General features: G+C 40.4%; 1 protein-coding gene and 1 long non-coding RNA gene across 4 annotated transcripts in view; one reads left to right on the top strand and one right to left on the bottom strand.

The window, feature by feature from the left end:
• Positions 1-22,188, top strand: part of DNAH6 (dynein axonemal heavy chain 6) — a 207,358-nt gene that overhangs the window by 171,939 nt on the left and 13,231 nt on the right. Inside the window, 7 exon segments of the mRNA XM_034659452.1 lie at positions 1,806-1,966; positions 3,878-3,966; positions 4,731-4,877; positions 7,455-7,593; positions 14,901-15,020; positions 15,576-15,697; positions 20,492-20,621. Coding sequence (XP_034515343.1) covers positions 1,806-1,966; positions 3,878-3,966; positions 4,731-4,877; positions 7,455-7,593; positions 14,901-15,020; positions 15,576-15,697; positions 20,492-20,621 — 908 coding nt within the window.
• The window catches only part of LOC117802000, a 68,237-nt gene that overhangs the window by 31,621 nt on the left and 14,428 nt on the right, over positions 1-22,188 (bottom strand). For 2 of the 3 annotated variants that reach the window (XR_004624982.1, XR_004624981.1), the window contains exon 2: positions 16,500-16,533. The exons of the other annotated variant lie outside the window; for it this stretch is intronic. This is a non-coding gene — a long non-coding RNA (uncharacterized LOC117802000). The remainder of the gene's footprint in view (positions 1-16,499; positions 16,534-22,188) is intronic. 3 annotated transcript variants of the gene reach the window in all.

A 22,188-nucleotide genomic window follows, 5' to 3' on the forward strand; every position in this document is an offset into this window, starting at 1 on the left:
AACCAAAAATGCCCTTTTGAACAATTCCTCTATTAAAGGGAAATCATAAGGGTAATTTTCCAATAAGTAGAAGTACATTTAAAAAAATATTATATATAAAAAAACCAGTAAAGTATAGTAATGAGGCACTTAGCTGTAAATTTATGAATATTTAAGGATTTCTGGTCCAGAAATGTCAGACTAAGAACTCAGACCAATATTCCCACTAAGAACAACTAGAAACCTTGAACAAAATATATTTTTAAAGGTGCTTGAAGCTTTGGAGAATGAATAAAATAGTAAGGAATAGTCAAGAGACGAAGAAAACCCAGTACAATAAGTCCTGCACTCACAGAGAGCATCAGAAGAGGAGGCAAAGAGCTGAAAAGCTGAGCAAAACTTTTCATTGATTAAAGGGACAAAGGGGACAAAATTGGAGCCCAGAGCCACCTGAATAGTAGAAGAAACTGGTAAACCACCTCCCTTACTTTGGTTTGGCACTCCAGGGAGATTCATCAAAAGGAATAAGGTCAGGTAAGAAATATACTTAGGAGGAAATTATGGTGACCCCTGATTACTAGTATCTCTAGCTGCTTGCCAGAAGAAGATGTGAATCTCGTGTGGAGGACCACAAAATTTTGAACAAAATATATTTTTAAAAGTGCTTGAAGCTTTGGAGAATGAATAAAATAGTAAGGAATAGTCAAGAGACGAAGAAAACCCAGTACAATAAGTCCTGCACTCACANGAAAACCCAGTACAATAAGTCCTGCACTCACAGAGAGGCATCAGAAGAGGAGGCAAAGAGCTGAGAAGCTGAGCAAAACTTTTCATTGATTAAAGGGACAAAGGGGACAAAATTGGAGCCCAGAGCCACCTGAATAGTAGAAGAAACTGGTAAACCACCTCCCTTACTTTGGTTTGGCACTCCAGGGAGATTCATCAAAAGGAATAAGGCCAGGTAAGAAATATACTTAGGAGGAAATTATGGTGACCCCTGATTACTAGTATCTCTAGCTGCTTGCCAGAAGAAGATGTGAATCTCGTGTGGAGGACCACAAAATCCTAGGCAAAATCCTGCTCCCTCTCACTCTGCCTACTTGTGTGCATTCCTTCTCTCTCTCTCTCTGTCAAATAAATAAATAAAATAAAAAAATCCTTTAAAAAATAAACTTAAAAAATAATGTTGATTGAAACAGACCAAATACAGAAAATATATATACTACATTAATCCATTTATATAAACTATAACAACTAGTAAAATTAATCTATGGTATTAGAATTCAAAATAGTTTTTACCTTTGAGAATGAAGAAGTCTATTGATTGGGAGGGTGCTTGTAATCCTCTCTTTTATGTGTCCTGTGTGGTAGTACAAGTGTACATTCACTTTGGGAGACTTCATTAAGCCATACACTAATGATTTATGTACTTACTCTATATGGATGTGAGACTTCAAATTTTTTTAAGTTTTTAAAAACTGATCTATAGTATTGGAAATCAGTCCCTTTGGGAAGGAGGAAGGAAAAGTCATTGGAATAGAAAGGGGCATAAGAGAGATGTCTCTGGGGTGTTGGCAAACTTCATTCTCAACCACAGGTGTTCATTTATGATCATTCATAGAGCTATATATTTGGTTTTTTGGACTTTTCTATATGTGTGTTATAGTAGAAAATGTTTTTAAAAAAAGAAAATAAACATTTGCATATCTTAACATGAGGATTTGAAATAGGTGCATATATTAGGAGTCTACTATATTTACATTTCTTCATAGTCTCATTGCTTATAAATAACATAAAACAACATTTTTTGTTGTTGTGGAATTCAGGGTGCAATCAATTTCACTGGGGCAAGGACAAGGACCCATTGCTGAAAGAATGATCAAAGAGGCAATGAAATCAGGAAACTGGGTATTTTTGCAAAACTGTCATCTTGCTGTTTCTTGGATGTTGGCAATGGAAGAACTAATTAAAACCTTCACAGATCCAAGTATGTTGAACACATAGCATTTGCATAATAATACCTTTTATGGAGCCTTTCTTTGTTGAACCCAATTTTTATAATAATTTTTTATTGTAGGAATTACGTTTCCCCATATTAAAGAGGAGGAATTTGAGACCTAGAGAGTTTTAGTTAAATTACACAATCCAGACTTGAAAAAAGATCTTCAGACTCCAAGTTGTGGGTGTGATCCACTGGATCATTTCTGTTTCATGTTCCTTTCTATGGAAGCCATTTGAATTCAAAATAGATTACATACACGCACGCTTAAAGAAATAGAAAAATGGACTTAGGACAAAGAAAGGAAGTTAAATCTTTCACTACAGAATGAGAGGAGATTCCCGGATTCAAATTGCCACCAATCCCCCTAGGGTCGTGTTTCACCACTTCTTATTCTCTGCGACTCCTGTGCCAACTAACTAACCCGCATATGTGCCCCCAGCCATGTTGTAGAAAACCCACCTCAGTGCTTCAGAGCCGAAATAGCGAAGCAAAGACCGAGTTTAGGATAAAGAGGAACAATAGCTATATCGCTTCATCAGGCAAAGGAGGCTGCAGCAGGCTGTGGCCTTCAAAACTGCAAGCCCACCTGGAGGAAAGGGACTGGGGGGCGGGGCAGGTAGTTAATAGGGAAATACAGGATCTAGCTGGTTTTGACAGGAATTATGTCATAAATTCAGCTTTAGTCTGCAGTCATTCGTTCAGTAAATATTTGGGAACCTACCATGTACTATGCACTGTTCTAGATGTTTAAGGTAGGACAGTGAACAAAACAACCATAGTTATCTGCCCTCCTCAAACTTAAATGTTAGTGAGGGGAGACGAACAATAATTAAACCATATAATAAATAAGTATTTATATGGTATGATAGAATGTGGCTAGTGCTTTGGGAAAAAATAGAGTAAGGAGGATCAGAAGGTCAGGATGACATGGGCGGCGGGTGGGGGTGATGGGGAGGAAGAGTGGATAGCAGTTTAAACAGTGTGATCTGGGTAAACCTCGTTGAGAAGGTAACATTTGACCAAGACTTGAAGAAGGTGAGGGAATCTAAAGGAAGAGCATTCCAGGCAGAAGGAACAGCCAATGCAAAGACCCTAGGGAGGGAGCAGGCCTGGAATGTTGGAGAAACACCATAATATGTACTTAAAAACCAGCACCACGACAGTCATCCTTGGATGACGACTGCATCTTCCTATAATGGGAACAACACTTTCCCCCACTTTGCTTCAGCCTTTCAAACCCAGAAGAGAATTCATTTTCTTAGGTTTTCTGTGCACAACTCACAAAGTAAGCATATTGACTTAACTTCTTCATTCTATTTATGAAGTCTGTCCATACCCTCTGCTCCCTCAGTTCCCTTTGCAACNTAACTTCTTCATTCTATTTATGAAGTCTGTCCATACCCTCTGCTCCCTCAGTTCCCTTTGCAACTGCTCTGCAGAGTGGAGAAATCCCTTTCTTCTCCGTAGGGCTTTCTGACCATTTTCATGCAATTTGCCATACATTGAATTGTTTAAAAATAAAACAAAACAAAACACTTCATGAACACTGGCAGTAACCACCCTATTTTTTAATTGAATATTTTCCCCATCTCAGAGGGAAGGCCCTTAACACTTCCAAGTACTGAAAATTAATGTGTCCTTATTTTTTTACTCAGATGCGCCAGTGTCTAGATTGCCAAACTTTCATGTATCAAGAGTTTCTATAAAAATTCCTCCTACCTCCATTGTAGAATATTTTACAACATAAAAGACTTAAAAAAAAAACTAGTCTTTAAACAGACCTCACAGCGGTTTTTTTTTTTTTTTTGCTATCCCATAATAAATATTTGTTATGTAAAAGTATTATTTTAAGTTAAGCATTTTCCTTTTCTGTTGTCTTCTCTTTGTTTTAAACAGCTATTACTATCAAGGACACTTTTCGACTCTTTTTAAGTTCCATGCCTAGTAGTACATTTCCTGTTACAGTTCTTCAAAATTCTGTCAAGGTAATGTATGCAGATGGTTGGAATGGTGCAAAACCGATTGGCCTCAGAGTGTTCCCCGAATGGGTCTGGGCAGCCCAGGCTCCGTGCAGGACCACGTCAAAGTCTGGGTGGCCCAGGTGGGGAAGAGGAGGTCAGTATCCCTTCACCTGATAGCACGCAGGTGAACAGTTTCACAAACCACTCCCATCCTTGTGCACCCTAGTCTGTTGCTCATTCAACTCTTTAAGAAAATGTCAAGGATGCAGAGTAGTGAGAATGGAACCCCTCCCAGAATTAAGAGACTGTTTCAGCATGTGAGAGACAGGAAGGCCTGCAGGTAGTACGGCTGCTGGATTTCAGTGCTGGAAGTCTCCAATATACAGGAAGCCTCTGCATACAAATTCTCACTCAGGGAACAGGAGTTGTCTCTTCCTTCCCTGTCCCGTGTCATCAAGGGATGTCATATGTTGGGATGCATGGAAAATCCAATGCTGAAGGCCTGAACGTACTTTCTGGCCCATATTTAGAAAAAATGGACACCAAAATAAATTGTCTGAGGTTCTTGTGGAGATGGTTCACCCACTGTAGGTCTAAAGACCCCACCAGGCCCAATTTTGCAGAGACTGGGGCTGAGCAAGGTACAGAGCAGGCCCCCACATGCCAGGAATGCCCCCATGGGTATCAGTTATCTACATCCTCTCGATGGCTTCAGCCTATGTGTGTTATTCCGAAATAATGAGAATCTATAAAATCGCCCTCTCTGCCACGTATGTGTCTGAATCCAGGTAACCAATGAGCCTCCAAAAGGTTTACGCGCAAATATCAGGCGAGCATTTACTGAAATGACACCTTCGTTTTTTGAAGAAAATATACTTGGAAGAAAATGGAGACAAATAATATTTGGCATTTGTTTCTTCCATGCAATTATTCAGGTACACTCAATTTTTGCTTTTTAGTAGAAACAAGAAAGTGCATTATGTTAAAAAATAAATTAAAAAGTAGGAATTACATGAAAGCTTCCAAGTGGCATTGTAAAGTGCTGAGGCCCNGATTGGCCTCAGAGTGTTCCCCGAATGGGTCTGGGCAGCCCAGGCTCCGTGCAGGACCACGTCAAAGTCTGGGTGGCCCAGGTGGGGAAGAGGAGGTCAGTATCCCTTCACCTGATAGCACGCAGGTGAACAGTTTCACAAACCACTCCCATCCTTGTGCACCCTAGTCTGTTGCTCATTCAACTCTTTAAGAAAATGTCAAGGATGCAGAGTAGTGAGAATGGAACCCCTCCCAGAATTAAGAGACTGTTTCAGCATGTGAGAGACAGGAAGGCCTGCAGGTAGTACGGCTGCTGGATTTCAGTGCTGGAAGTCTCCAATATACAGGAAGCCTCTGCATACAAATTCTCACTCAGGGAACAGGAGATGTCTCTTCCTTCCCTGTCCCGTGTCATCAAAGGATGTCATATGTTGGGATGCATGGAAAATCCAATGCTGAAGGCCTGAACGTACTTTCTGGCCCATATTTAGAAAAAATGGACACCAAAATAAATTGTCTGAGGTTCTTGTGGAGATGGTTCACCCACTGTAGGTCTAAAGACCCCACCAGGCCCAATTTTGCAGAGACTGGGGCTGAGCAAGGTACAGAGCAGGCCCCCACATGCCAGGAATGCCCCCATGGGTATCAGTTATCTACATCCTCTCGATGGCTTCAGCCTATGTGTGTTATTCCGAAATAATGAGAATCTATAAAATCGCCCTCTCTGCCACGTATGTGTCTGAATCCAGGTAACCAATGAGCCTCCAAAAGGTTTACGCGCAAATATCAGGCGAGCATTTACTGAAATGACACCTTCGTTTTTTGAAGAAAATATACTTGGAAGAAAATGGAGACAAATAATATTTGGCATTTGTTTCTTCCATGCAATTATTCAGGTACACTCAATTTTTGCTTTTTAGTAGAAACAAGAAAGTGCATTATGTTAAAAAATAAATTAAAAAGTAGGAATTACATGAAAGCTTCCAAGTGGCATTGTAAAGTGCTGAGGCCCCATTCAGGGTCTGAAGCCAAGTTCTCCCCCAGTGGCTGATTAGTCTGTACTTCCCTCACCTCAGCAGCTCACAGCTTTGCCTCCCAGCTCTACTCTGATCTAAGGGACACCATCACCTGGATAAATGCACGAGGTCAAATTCAAAAGCACAAAATTGATCTCCTTAGCTATGCCTCAGTCCCAAATCTGCTTCCCTCCAGACCCTACTCCTGAAATCGGTGGTCCCATATCTCCATAATTTCAGGATTATTTTTATTATTCCTTCTTTGCACATAAATATCAGTCCATCATTTTTCTTGCAATAGTTTCATTCTCGCGTATTCCTATATGAGTGGGCTCACCACCCTTAAAAGCCTCTTCCCTGTGACCGGAGCCCCAGGTCCCCTGAAAGATGACCTTCAACTCAGTACTACTTCTCCTTCCCTCTGCTCCAAGCTCACTGCTGTGATTTGGTGTCCATCCTGTGACCCTGCACTTAAATTCTGACTCTTCGACTACATGTCTCTAGAATGATGTCTTAATTAGACTGGCTGCCTGGGTTTCAAATGTGTATGGTCTCTAGAGAAAGAACCTGTAACGAAAAAAACAAAGATTAAAGATGCAAGATATGAGATAAATAAGTAAACAAAGTCCTAGAGGAGATCTGAGAGGCTGGGACTAGGGGCTCCAGGTGTGAAGCCCCCGTTTTACAAAGAGAATCAGCTGAGATGGGGAGGTGGTTCAAGACTTAGGGAAATTTTGAGATCAAGAGGAGGGAATGTGAGACCTCTGGTATAATCATCAGTTTGGAATTAAGAAATTAAGGTGGGATAGGGAGATAATGAAGAAAGGGAAAGACTTCAGTATATGAAGTCATGAAACAAGGGTTATGACTCTGTGTACCAGTTAAAAAAAAAATGACATGCAGAGAAGTCAGTATGTAATCACGTCGTGACATGACTGAAAAGCCTAGGTGATGGACAGACTCCTTAGAACAGTAGAGAGTAGTTCTCGCCACCAGATGGATGATGAGTGTCAGTATTTTTTTTGTTTTGTTTTGGTTTGGGTTTTTTTGCCTAGTTTGATGGGGAAATATTTTATTTTACCATGAAGGACAAATGTCCTTTTCACAGATCCATNCGTCAGTGTTTTTTTTGTTTTGTTTTGGTATTTTTTTGCCTAGTTTGATGGGGAAATATTTTATTTTACCATGAAGGACAAATGTCCTTTTCACAGATCCATCATATTTCCAGTAATGTCAAATTTTCTTTTGGAAATTCTGGAGAAGAGCCAGGAATAGAGGAAGAGATGCCGCCCATGTTTGCTGAAAGCCAAACCAAAAGCCTCGATGAAGTTGGACTTCATGATCTTAACTGATTTTACAGAATGAGGATGCCCAGCTTCAACAGAAACCTTTTATTTCTCAATATTTTATACAAAGTTTATTTTATCAAATTTTATATAAGACCATTTTCATTTTCCCTTCTAGGAGAGAAAAAAGTTTGGCCCTCTTGGTTGGAATATCTGCTATGAATTTAATGACAGTGACAGGGAGTGTGCTTTACTGAACCTCAACCTTTATTGTCAAGAAGGAAAGATTCCCTGGGATGCGCTGATTTATATTACTGGTCAGTATGCCCACATGGCCAGGCCATGGCCCATATAAAGATGGTGTCCTTTCCCCAGTGTTTGATAATAGTGATGATGACTTCTGATAGTCCCTTTGTGAAAAGACCATGATAAGAATATCATGAGAATATTTACACATAGGAAATGGGCAGATGTTTTCCCAAATAATAATAGCAGAACCTTACATCTCTCTTGATAACATGCCAAGTGCTATGTTCAGCGCTTCCCAAGAATTAGCAGATTTAATCCTCACGACAACCATATGAGGTGAGGGCTGTTATATCCCTATTTTATACATGAAGAAACTGAGGCACACAGTTTATAAGTGGTTGAGCCAAGACTGAAATCCAGTTAGTCTAGCCTCGAGAGTCTGTGCTCTTAAATTCAAAAGAATCTGAACATTGATTGACTAGTAGAGACCTGTTGGTTCGGGTATACTTGGGAAAAAGAAAGAACTATTTCAGGAATTACAATTTTTAGCAAATATTAATTGTGGTGACATGGGACCTTGAACCAACATTAGGTCCAGTCTGGAATATGTAGGCCCATGTGATGAAGAAATGATTTGCACTGGGAAGTGGGGGAAGAANCTGGAGAAGAGCCAGGAATAGAGGAAGAGATGCCGCCCATGTTTGCTGAAAGCCAAACCAAAAGCCTCGATGAAGTTGGACTTCATGATCTTAACTGATTTTACAGAATGAGGATGCCCAGCTTCAACAGAAACCTTTTATTTCTCAATATTTTATACAAAGTTAATTTTATCAAATTTTATATAAGACCATTTTCATTTTCCCTTCTAGGAGAGAAAAAAGTTTGGCCCTCTTGGTTGGAATATCTGCTATGAATTTAATGACAGTGACAGGGAGTGTGCTTTACTGAACCTCAACCTTTATTGTCAAGAAGGAAAGATTCCCTGGGATGCGCTGATTTATATTACTGGTCAGTATGCCCACATGGCCAGGCCATGGCCCATATAAAGATGGTGTCCTTTCCCCAGTGTTTGATAATAGTGATGATGACTTCTGATAGTCCCTTTGTGAAAAGACCATGATAAGAATATCATGAGAATATTTACACATAGGAAATGGGCAGATGTTTTCCCAAATAATAATAGCAGAACCTTACATCTCTCTTGATAACATGCCAAGTGCTATGTTCAGCGCTTCCCAAGAATTAGCAGATTTAATCCTCACGACAACCATATGAGGTGAGGGCTGTTATATCCCTATTTTATACATGAAGAAACTGAGGCACACAGTTTATAAGTGGTTGAGCCAAGACTGAAATCCAGTTAGTCTAGCCTCGAGAGTCTGTGCTCTTAAATTCAAAAGAATCTGAACATTGATTGACTAGTAGAGACCTGTTGGTTCGGGTATACTTGGGAAAAAGAAAGAACTATTTCAGGAATTACAATTTTTAGCAAATATTAATTGTGGTGACATGGGACCTTGAACCAACATTAGGTCCAGTCTGGAGTATGTAGGCCCATGTGATGAAGAAATGATTTGCACTGGGAAGTGGGGGAAGAAGAGCACTCTGAAAAGGGGCAGAATGGGAATGGGTGGTTTTCACTGGTGAGTAAGGGAAATTGGGGAAGAACAGAGAGGGATCTGGTGATCTAGAACCTTGAAAGGCAAATAAACCTTGGAAATAGAGGGCAGTGAAACAACAGTGGAAATGAATGAGGACCATCCTCAGAGTGGACCAAAAGAGGTGGTCTTGGAATTTAGGGGGCTACTTCATACTCTGGCCTCCAGCGCTCCACTACACCAGTGCGGCCAACACTGCTTAACAAAATGGTGGTGGACAATTGACTTTATATTGATGGTCAGCTTATTTTCAACAAAGGTATTAGGGCGGCTCAACGGAGGAAGGATCAGTTTTTCAACAAATGATGCTGGGACTGTTAGATATCCATCTGCAAAAGGATGAATTTAGATCTTTATCTCCTGATGCACAAAAATTAATTCAAAATGAATTCTGTAAGAGCTAAATGTAAGAGCTAAAACTTATAAAGCTCTTAAAGCATAGAAGTAAATCTTTGTGACTTTGGGTTAGGCAAGGCTTATTAGATATGACGCAAAAAACACAAGCAATAAAGAAAAAATAATAATGGACATTGTCAATATTTAAAACTTTTATACTTCAACAAACACCATCAAGAAAGTGAAAAGACAAGCCACAGACTGAAGGAAAATATCTGCAAATCATATGTCTGATAAGGCACTTGTATACAAAGTATATAAAGAACCCTTACAACTTAACAGCGAGAAGAAAAATAATCCAATTTAAAAGTGGGCAAAAGACTTGAATAGACATTTCACCTAAGAAGACATATAAATACCCAATGAAAACATGAAAAGATGCTCAGTCATTAAGGAAATGAAAATTAAAGCCACAATGAGATACCACTTCACACCAACTAGGATGACTATAATTTAAAAATGAAACAACAAAAAACAGTAATGAAATGTTGGCGAGGATGTGGAGAAAGTGGAGCGCTCATACATTGCTGGTGGCAACGTAAAATGGTGCCGCTACTTTGGAAAATTTTTAAAATGGACTTACCATATGACCCAGAAATTCCACTCCTAGGTATATAGCCAGGAAAAAAAGTGAAAACACATGTCCACACAAAAACTTTGTACATGTTTATAACAGCATTATCATAATAGCCAAAAAGTGGAAACAACCTGAACTCCATCAGCTGGTGAATGGATAAACAATATGATGTATCCATACAATGTACTATCCAGCCAGAAAAGGAATAAAGTGGTGATACGTGCTGCAACATAGGTAAACCTCACACACTCTATGCTAAGTAAAAAAGTCAGGCATAAGGGTGTGTNATAAAATGGTGCCGCTACTTTGGAAAATTTTTTAAATGGACTTACCATATGACCCAGAAATTCCACTCCTAGGTATATAGCCAGGAAAAAAAGTGAAAACACATGTCCACACAAAAACTTTGTACATGTTTATAACAGCATTATCATAATAGCCAAAAAGTGGAAACAACCTGAACTCCATCAGCTGGTGAATGGATAAACAATATGATGTATCCATACAATGTACTATCCAGCCAGAAAAGGAATAAAGTGCTGATACGTGCTGCAACATAGGTAAACCTCACACACTCTATGCTAAGTAAAAAAGTCAGGCATAAGGGTGTGTGGGTGGATCAGTCAGTTAAGCCTCCAAGTCTTGATTTCGGCTCAGGTCCTGATCCCAAGGTCCTGGGATCGAGCCTTGAGTTGGGCTCAGCACTCAGTGGGGAGCCTGCTTGAGATTCTCTCTTCTCCTCCCTCTGCCCCTCCCCCTGCTCACTTTCTCTGTCTCTCTCTCTCTCAAATAAATAAATACATCTTTTTATTTAAGTCAGCACAAAATACCACGTTGTATGATTCCACTTATTTGAAAGTTCCAGAAAAAACAAATATATACAAACAGAAAGTAGATTCATGGTTGCACGGAACAGGGGCAAGAATGGGGAGTGAGGGAGAAGGGGCACAAGATTTCTTTTGGGGGATGATACAAATGTTCTAAAATTAGGATGTGGTAATGGTTACACACAACATTTTAGGTTTACTAAATACTACTGATTGTACATGTAAATTTTATGTGGATTTTATGATTTTTAAATTATAAGGCTTTATTAAAGCTGTTTTTAAAAAACGGATAGGAGGTCACCTGGATGGCTCGGTCGGTTAAGAGATTGCCGTCAGTTTAGGTCATAATCCTGGAGTCCCAGAATCAAGTCCTGCATTGGGCTCCCTGTTCAGCAGCAAGTCTGTGTCTCCCTTTGACCCTCCCCCCTCATGCTCTCTCTCTCTCATTCTCTCCTTCTCGAATAAATAAATAAAATCTTAAAAAAAAAAAAAAGATAGGATCAAAAAGGCAATCAATGCTTTATCCATAGGGTGGTATTTTCGACAACATTGATACATTAATCCAGAAAATAGTGCCTAATACTACTACAATAGATGCTAGAAATAAAAGATGACATAAACCCTGCCTGCCAAAAACTCATGGCGTGGAGGGTGGAGATAATAAATAAACTCTGTGCTAGGATCATAATCAAATCAGAAGGGCATGCGCAATGCTGTGGGAATTCAGAGGAACGACTAACGTTACCTGGGGGCATCTGGGAAACCTCCGCTGGGAGTTTCTTGCTGAACAGCTACATTGAGCTAAGTTGGGCTCGCTGGGAGAGAAAAAGCAGGAGAGCACACTGGGCAGAGAGAATAGAGATATACAAGCCCAACACATTGAGGTGTGGCCTGACTATAGAACTTGTGAGCAAGGGACACCTGGGGGGCTCAGTTAGTTAAGCATCTGCCTTCAGCTCAGGTCATGATCCCAGGGTCCTGGGATCGAGCCCCACATCGGGCTCCTTGCTCAGCGAGGAGTCTGCTTCTCCCTCTCCCTCTGCTGCTTTCTCTGTCAAATAAATAAGTAAAATCTTAAAAAAAAAAATTGTGAGCAATTCCGANCGAGGAGTCTGCTTCTCCCTCTCCCTCTGCTGCTTTCTCTGTCAAATAAATAAGTAAAATCTTAAAAAAAAATTGTGAGCAATTCCGTNAAAAAAAATTGTGAGCAATTCCGATGGGCTGGTGCATAGTATGAAGAGGGGATGTGCATGGAGGGGAGATTTATCTTCAACAAAACTAAAAAAAGTAAGCTGGGGGCACATCCTGAAAGGCCTGTGTGTGTTGTTAATAAATTTGGTTCTACTTTGTAATCAATGATTGGCAATCGTGGTCCTTTAAGCTGTAAAGAGGAGCAATAATTTACAAAGCTATAATAAAAGCAACATGAAGGACTGAACAAGAAGATAGAGCAGCACCAGTGGGGAGATTAAACAGGAGAGAACAAACAGTGAAATACTGAGGACGCTTTAAATCCGAGAAGGTATTTGGGGGTGGGGGAAGTCTTAAAAATTGTATAGTGTAAAGTATAGCAATGCAGAAGTCCAGGAGACAAATCTGAGCTCAATATAGGCAAGGACAAAGCCAAACCTAAGGCCTGTCCAGTTTGTATTGGGCCATCCCCCAGCCAGCCCCCTAGGATAGGAGAGGAAGAGCAGGGGGAAGCCACCCCAGTGGGATCTGCAACGAGACCCTTAGGGACTGTGATGCTGGGGCCAGGACAGGTGGTGAGCATGTGTGGTGAACACCTCCTCCCCAGGTCCCTCTTCAGGGAAGACTCCCTCCTAAAAGTGAGCCCAAAAGTGAGTCATCTACTCTGAGTCAAAATAGTGAAGTTCCTTATTTACTCAGTTTGATTCAAGAAAAGGAAAACTCAATCTGGATGGAAAAGCACAAAGTCTGATGATTTATAAGGAAAATATTTCTGTGCTGCCTCTTAAAATGCAGATGTTGTTTCAGACTTAAAAAAAAATACTTTAGGGCAACTCTTTCCTCTCACCACCTACTAACCATAGAAGTCTTAGTTTTCCTGGCCAGCCTCCTTTTCCAGACACCACTATGCAATTGGAGAAACTTGAGCTTGCATTCCCATCCAGCCCCAAGGATCCAAGAGGAACTTCAACTTAGGCCCAGACTAGATGGACCCACTACAAAGATGTAACTGAACTTTGTGTTCCAAGATTCCCTNTGATGATTTATAAGGAAAATATTTCTGTGCTGCCTCTTAAAATGCAGATGTTGTTTCAGACTTAAAAAAAAAAAAAAACTTTAGGGCAACTCTTTCCTCTCACCACCTACTAACCATAGAAGTCTTAGTTTTCCTGGCCAGCCTCCTTTTCCAGACACCACTATGCAATTGGAGAAACTTGAGCTTGCATTCCCATCCAGCCCCAAGGATCCAAGAGGAACTTCAACTTAGGCCCAGACTAGATGGACCCACTACAAAGATGTAACTGAACTTTGTGTTCCAAGATTCCCTAGAAGGTGACTGAAGAATATACCCAGGAAGATGCAACAGCATCTCTTTCTTCCCTCTTGGAATTGCTAACAGAGAGATTTAGCTACTTGACCATCAGCTGTAATACCTACACCACCTCCTCTCCCCTCTCCCTGAGCGGTTGACCCAACAAGACAGACCAAAGGTGCTTCAACAGGAGAGGGAAGATAAGGGTCCCCATGAGAGGGGCAAGTAAAAACATTGCTCTCTTAGAGAAATAAATTATTGAGATTCCAAAGACTGAAATACCTTTCTTTCAACCAACCATCTCAGCTTGAAAGAGAATGAAAAACATTTCTTCCTGACATACTGGAAGATACAGAGATGAGAATGGCTGTACATTCAGAGGATTCAGAAGCTGACAATGTCAGGACCATGTAAAATCCTTCTGGGAACGCTACAGTGGTAAATAATGAAATGAAGCAATGGATCTGGAGTTTTCCCAAGGAGTTATATCAGCAATAGATATTATTCCAATGCAGAACAGATACCATTCCTACTTAGAATTTTGGGATGACAGTGGAGCATGCTGAAAGTAGCTTCCCTGTGAAAAAAGAGATGGGATACTAATAAGTTTTCATTCCCCACAAGATAATCTCTGGGGGGCAAGTCGTCTCTTTCACTTTGAAACTATCTTTCCTTCCTAGCTTAATTTTAATAATTATAAAGTATATATTNTCCTACTTAGAATTTTGGGATGACAGTGGAGCATGCTGAAAGTAGCTTCCCTGTGAAAAAAGAGATGGGATACTAATAAGTTTTCATTCCCCACAAAATAATCTCTGGGGGCAAGTCGTCTCTTTCACTTTGAAACTATCTTTCCTTCCTAGCTTAATTTTAATAATTATAAAGTATGTATACAGTTTGAATGTCTTGTTGTAAGTGTTTTGGTTCCATTTATTTACTGGCCTCAAAAAGAAGCAGTGTTGCACTGGAAGGGTATATGTTTTAGAATACTGTGATCAACACCGGAGTAAGACCAATAAGAGGCAGGGGAGGGGGAGGAGGAGGAGGAGAAATAGAGAGAGAAAGAAAAGAAGAGTAAAGAAAAGAAGAAAAAAGAAAGGAAGAAAAGAAGGAAGGAAGGGTGGGAGGGAGGGAAAAAGAGAAAGGGAGAGAGAAAAGATAGATGTAAATAGAGCTCAGTGGCTTTGGTTCTGGTTTTTTGGGGAAAGCAAAATAATTAGGGTAGAGTACATATACTAGGTTTTCTCCTGCCTTTTCAAAATTGACTTTTATTCTCTTCTTAGGGAGTAGAAGGGAACTCTGCTATGCTCTTTTCACTTTCAGTTCCAAATAAATGTGTATATAAATAAGCCTATTAGGATTTTGGTGTGCATATCAATAAAAAGTATGTTTTAAAATGCAAACTCCTTTTCAGGTGAAATTACATATGGTGGTAGAGTTACAGACACCTGGGATCAAAGATGCCTTCGTACAGTCTTAAAGAGGTTCTTTTCCCCTGAAACATTAGAAGAGGATTATAAATATTCAGAATCAGGTGAATGACTTTTCAATATTCTGGAAAGGGCCTTTTCCAAGAGGTCATTGGCGACATCTCTCAGTTCTCCATCCAGGAGCCCTGGGCATCCAGTCATCACAGCCCAGTCCCCACGCCTGCCCGACCCAGCCCCATGCTTGACCATCTCCAAAACTGGTTTGGCAGTAAAAGCACAAAAATATCTTTTGTGCAGTAACCACTTTGAGTTACTTGTTCTAAAATGGGTCGTATTTGGTCTAAATGTGTTTTCAAAGCTGTGTAAATTTGGAGCCCTTACCAAGGTGTGGCTCTCAGCAGCATGTCCCCAGAATCTTGAAAGGTTCTGGAGGAGACACCCTCAAAGAGTAGGAGACTAATCCCATGCTCCAGGCCTCAAGAAAAGGGAAAGAGACCAGGCACAGTAGTGAAGGCAAGGAGGGTGGGGAAAACAATCCCCTTTTCTGTGGAAGGCGGTTGATTATAGCCCCCATCTGAGCAGGCAGAGAAGGACTGAACTTGCTAGTACAAAGCTCGTCTATTTGAAACGTATTTGCCCTCTGTGTTTTCAATACACAGGCATCTATTTTGCACCCTTGGCTGACAGCCTGCAAGAGTTTAAGGACTACATTGAGAATCTGCCTTTGATGGATGACCCAGAAATATTCGGAATGCATGAAAATGCCAACCTAGTTTTCCAGGTATGTGGACTTTTAACCTAAGATACATTTTCATACTGTGTATATTAACTTGAAACATCAGTAATCATCTCACTAGTTCCATAAATCATTATATCCTTAAATAAGCAAGGTAAATGTTTTACCTTAACTTCAGCATTCAACTCTAGTTAAGCCAGTTCCCTGGGGCACGTGGATGGCTCGGTCAGTGAAGCGTCTGCCTTCAGCTCAGGTCATAATCCTAGGGTCCTGGGATCGAGTCCCACATTGGGCTCCCTGCTTAGCAGGGAGTCTGCTTCTCCCTCTTCTCTCCCCTCAAGCTCTCGCTATCTCTGTCTCTCAAATAAATAAATATCTTTAAAAAAAGAAAAAAGAAAAAAAAAAAAAAGGCCTGTTCCCCCTGGATCCTTCACAGCATCCTAAGATCACCCTGCATTTTTCCCTGTCACTGGCCTCTCTATCTCTCGGCCTTTTACTTGCTAGGTCACCTTAACATGGGGATTGGGACAATAATCCAGACAGTCCTTTCTCTTTTGCCCTTTTCCCTCCACACTGGGCCAGTCTGTATCATATTACAGCAAGGTTTATGGATCCACAGACAATTAAGTTATAAAAGTACAATAACAAACATCCAAGACAGATAAAACAGTGCTCTTTAAAATTGTGGTTCCTCAAGGCCACAGTACCAGACCCCAGCATAGGACCGAAGAGCAAACCGGCTCATTTCACTCCTCTAAGACCTTCTGACGCCGCACCATTACCCAGGGGCAATCCGACTTCCTCGGCACGGCACCCGAGGCTCCTCCATGACCTGCGCACTACATACCTTCCCAGTTGACTCATCCGCCATGGTCAGGCACCTGTGGATGAACCAAAGCCATGAAATAAGTTCTGTCACTTAGGGCCTGGAATACTATAAAGGTTGGAGACTAGGCGTGGCTCAAACGGCTGAAGGGAATCACCTTCCTTTTCAGCGTAAATGTTGCCCATACAAGTATTAGAGGGTGAGGTCTACCTATACATCAGTGAATCCACAAGAAACAACAGTGGGACTTCCAGAAAAAACCCCAGGAGGTCAGTGTTCCAACACCTCATGTCATGGTTCTCTGCCGTTAAAAATTGCTTTGCTCTTTAGTGAGGAGTTAGAATAACATCTTGTTTTCCATTATTCTACTTTCAGGAAGAAAAAGAGGTGGCCAGACCAAGTGTTAATATTCGCTCAGATCTGACTGTTTGCTCTGGAGCGGGTGGGCCATGGGGCGAGGGGCGAAAGAAGGGAAAGCGTAGTGTAGAGATAGTGAGACCTGCTGTATCCTGTGAGAAATACGGCACTGTCCAGAGAGGTAACACTCCTGGCCGTGTGCACCTCGCAGTGTAGTTTTGTGTTTTCCATCCGCCCAGAACGACTGAGAATGGACAGCAGGCATGTAGTGAGTACCGTGGTCTGTTTTTCTGTCTAGCCTCCCTTCCTCCATTTTTCTGGTAGAGTATATGCCCTACTCCCAGTCTCTTCCTTTTGGGATAACAGCCCCTTCCTCATTCCATGCAAGTCTGGTAAGAGGTGGGCATGTGACTCAGGCCTGGCCAAAGGCAGCACTCCAGCACCTAGCCACTGGAATTGGTCCAAGGAACAGGTACATGGACCATGTTGGGTGAATGAGAATTCTTCCGTCAGCTTCGGTATATATAGGTGCTAGGACTGGGGGAGGGCTTTCTCTTTCCTTTGGAGTCACTGGCTAGGGTACTGTGTATCTGTAGCTGTCTGTGGCCTCATCATTTACACTCAACCCATTCCCCCCACCATATGGAAGCAGCTCATCTGCCGTAGGAAAGAGACACAACCAAGCATGTACTGGAGAGAGAACATTAGATCCGTTCATGCCTGAGACCCATGGGACTTGGGTTCTCTTCTTCCCAATGTATGAGCCAACAGATTGCTTTGCTTTGATTAGCTGGTTTAGGTTAGCTAATTCTGCCTGCCATCAGTAAAGCCTTCACATTAAAGATATAATTCCTTCCTCACTCCAGCAAACTGTACTTACACAGATGCATATTAGAAACTAGTAAAGAAAATTGGACCTTGACCTGTGCACGTGAGTTGGAGAGACAAGGCAGAAATTGCCTCCTAAGACAGTAATGAGCATAAGTCAAGGGCCATCTGTATAGACTGTCTGTGCACAAACAGATATCTATTATCTCTTTTCTCATTTGAGGCTGAATAAATAGAAAGAAAAAATAACAGAGGCTGAGTAAATAGGGGGAAAAAACATATTGAAGGATAAAGGATAGAAAACACCATCCAGAAGATACAGACTTGCCCTCTGCAAATCACCTGCTGCAAAAACAAAAAAGTAAACCATGTGTTTTGGCATCTGAGGTAGGGTAGAAGACCTAGCCTGGAGAAAGAAAAAGCCAGAATTTCAGAACAGGCTGGCATGTATATACAAAGGATGCCACGAGATGTGTGAGAATGAAATCTTTCAAGGAAACTAAAAATTCCACAGCAGAATTAAAACCTACTCTGGAGGCTTACAGACCAGGACTGGTATGTAGATGATCACACATGTGAAATAGCGGACATACTTAAACTTTCCAGAATGGAGACTAAAACAGGGACAACTGGGTGGCTCAGGTGGCTCAGTTAAGCGTCTGCCTTCGGCTCAGGTCATGACCCCAGGGTCCTGGGATCAAGCCCCACGTCAGGCTCCCTGCTCAGCGACAGCATTATTCACAATAGCTGAACCATGGAAGTAACCCAAGTGTCCACTGACAGATGACAAGCAAAAAAGTGATATATACATATAATGGAGGATTATTGGGCCTTAAAAAGGAAGGACATTCTGCAATATGCTACAACACGGATAAGCCTTGAAGACATGATGCTAAGTGAAATAAGCCAGTCACATAAAGACAAATACTGCGTAATTCTATTTGTGTGAGGTATTTAGAGTAGTCAAAAATCATACAGACAGAAAGTAGAATGGTAGTTGCCAGGGGCTGGGGAAAGGGAGGAGTGAGGAGTTACTGTTTAATGGGCAAGGGGTTTCAGTTTTACAGGACGAAAAGAATTATGGAGATTGGTGGTGGTGGTGGTCGCACAACATTATTAATGTATTTAACACCACTGAACTGTATACTTGCAGATAGTTAAGACCGTATTTTTATGTTACATGTATTTTACCACAGAACTGGGGGAAAAGAAGTGAATTATTCTTATCATAGAATTATCTCTGATAAATCAGTAACAAAAAGACTAAAAATCAAAAGTGTGCAAAATACATGAGTAATTTATAAAGATGTAATACAGATGACCAATGAACATATTTTTAAAATGCTTAACTCTGATAACTCTCCAAGTAGAAACTTTTTACCTATTAAATTTGAAAAGATTTTTTAAGCAAAGATATTAATTCTTGTAAAGATAAAGATAGGTCCTCTGATACACTATTGTTGGGAGTATAAATTGATACAATGTTTTTAGAAATCAATGTAGTAATATCCAGTTTAAAAATATTCTTTTGAAAATATATCATTTAAAGAAGTTCAAATATAGTGAGTGAAATTCATATACAGATATTCTATTCACTGAGTTCTATAAAATCTAAAAACTAGAAATGTCCAAAAGTATATAGTAGATAAACTGTATTAATTATGGCTCATTCATACCACCAAGTATCCCACAGTCACTTACAGCATGATTCAGGAAGATTTTTTTCAGTGATAGGAGAAAAGTGTTCATGAAATTAAAAAGGATAAATCCTACATGAATTATATGGGCTCAGTTTTAGATGCACATATACAGAGAAAATGTCCAAGTAAGGGTAAACTAAAGTTTAAATATCTCTGAAAAGCCAGATCACAAATATTTATTTTTTTCTTTAAACTTTTCTGTAGTTTCTAAATTTTCTATAAGCCATAATACTTTTCTAATTGAAAAAAAATGTTATTTAAATAAAAGTATGTTTCAAAATAGCATTCTCATTATTTCATTTTTGTAAAATTTTAAATGATTAACTAAAAAATTTTATTCATTTTTTATTAGGGTTAAATATATGTAACATAAAATTTACTATTTTAACCATTTTTAAGTATACAGTTCAGTGGCATGAAGTGCATTCACATTATTGTTCAACCAAAAATGTTTAAATACAACACTGACCACTGTGTACAACTGACCCTTGAACAGCACAGGTTTGAACTGCATGGCCCATTTATACACAGATTTTTTTTTTCAATAAATCCAGTACTATAAATGTATTTTCTCTTCTTTATGATTTTCTATTTTTTTTTTAAGATTTTATTTATTCATTTGAGAGAGCGAGCGAGCACAAGTTGGGGGAGGAGGGCAGAGGGAGAGGGAGAAGCAGACTCCCTGCTGAACAGGGACCCTGGGATCATGACCTGAGCCGAAGGCAGACTACCCAGGCGCCCGTATGATTTTCTTACTAACATTTTTTCTTCAGCTTACTTTAAGAATACAGTATATAATGCATATACAAAATGTGTGTCAATCAACTGTTTATGTTATTGGAAAGGCTTCCAGTCAACAGTAGGCTATTAGTGGTTACGTTTTTAAAGAATCAAGTTAAACGTGGATTTTCAACTGTGAGACCAGGAGGGGCAATGCCCTTTAACCCCCACATTGTTCAAGGGTCTCCTGTACTGTGCATTTCCAATGAGCACATGTTACCAATTCTATCTTCAACATAAAAATTTCCCTTTTTTGACAATTGCCATTATTTCTATAAGTCAACTGTGCTGCAAATTATTTTCTGGGAATTCAAGTCTTCGCTGTTCTGTCTCTTCCCACCATTACAGTACAAAGAGACCAACACTTTAATCAACACCATACTTGAGGTTCAGCCAAGGTCATCTTCTGGTGGAGAGGGAAAAAGCAATGATGAAATTGTCCAAGAACTTGTTGCTTCAGTCCAGACCAGAGTTCCAGGTAATAAACAATCCCTGGCTTCTGTATATCATAGGACTTTAAGGAGTAAACACAGAAAGCTGAGTGATGAGCAGGTATCCAAATCTGCTTTATTACTGACACTTTTCTTGATGTAGAGAGCACTTCTGACATGGAGCTCTCCATGGAAGCCTTGAGCCTCTCAACAACCCAACTGCCAGAAGCATTAGGAGCAAGTTGGTTTCTTGCTCCATCACACTTTAACTAGACTTTTTCCTGAGCTTCCTTGTGTCTCTAGACCTGTGCTGCCCAAGACAGTAGCCACTAGCCACATGTGGCTACTTAAATATAAATAAGTAAAATTTAAAATTCATTTCCTCACTTGCACTAGCCACATTTTGAGTGCTACTATATTGGACAACACAGATAGAAGAGATTTCCATTATTGTAAAATGTTCCATTAGACAGCCCTGCTCCAGAATATATTTCATTTTTTTTCTAGATTCAAGAGAAATGGCTAAATAATTATCACCTTGTTTTCTGGTGAGTTAAGGAATCTTCCCAAACGATCAAAGATCTACTCTCACACTTGTCTTAGAGTGACTGTAGATTTACATTTCTTATGTAAATCTCTCTCAACTCACAACAATTTTGACACCAAATGTGTGGGCTTTTCCCTTACATTAAACAATTCTCCAACTCTCTGGACACCATCTGGGTATCCTACAATCCAATTATGACAGTAACCAGAGTTAGCTCGGACCCCACAGGTTAAGGGTTCAATCCCACAAGACTGCTCTCCACTTTAGATGCCAATCTCAAGTCCCAAGTTGTGACCTATACTTCTGACTAACCGGCAATAATTTGGGGGTTCCCACAACCCCCTTCTGAGGTTTAAAATTTGCTAGAACGGCTCACAGAACTCAGGGAAACACATTTGCCAGTTTATTATAAAGAATATAATAAAAGGTACAGAAAAACAACCACATGAAGAGGTACATAGGGCAAGATCTAGAAGATTCTCAAGGGCAGGAGCTTCTGTCCCCATGGAGTCAGGGTATACCACCCTCCTAGTGCACAAAGCTCTCCAAACCCCTTCAGTTACGGTTTTTATGGAGGCTTCATTATTGGGCATAATTGACTAAATCATTAGCCATTAGTGATTAATTCTATCTCCAGCCCCTCTCCCAAGAGTTTGGAGGGGGAAGCTGAAGTCCCAACAGTCTAATCACATTGTTGGTTCCCCTGACAACAAGCCCCCCACCTTCAGAGGCTTTCCAAAGCCACCTCATTAACAAAGACCCAGGCTTATGTTGTGAATAACGAAAGACGCTCCTTTCACCTTTAACACTCAGAAGCTATTTCAGGAGCCACGGTCAAAGCCAAATATAAAAAATGATGCTCCTATCACTCTTATTACTTAGGAAATTACAAGGGTTTGGGAGGCTTCAGGCAGGAGGAACAAAGGACAAAGACCAAAATATATATTTCTTATTATATCACCATACCACAGGCTGAGTCTTGTCAACCCTCCTAAGATCCCCAGAAGAAAAGGCCTGTGTGACCTCAGAAGCCAGTCCTCTCCTCCCAAAACAGGCCCTCAAAAGAA

This window comes from Ailuropoda melanoleuca, chromosome 4 (genome assembly GCF_002007445.2).
Source record: "Ailuropoda melanoleuca isolate Jingjing chromosome 4, ASM200744v2, whole genome shotgun sequence".
In the NCBI taxonomy this organism is placed as follows: Eukaryota; Metazoa; Chordata; class Mammalia; order Carnivora; family Ursidae; genus Ailuropoda; species Ailuropoda melanoleuca.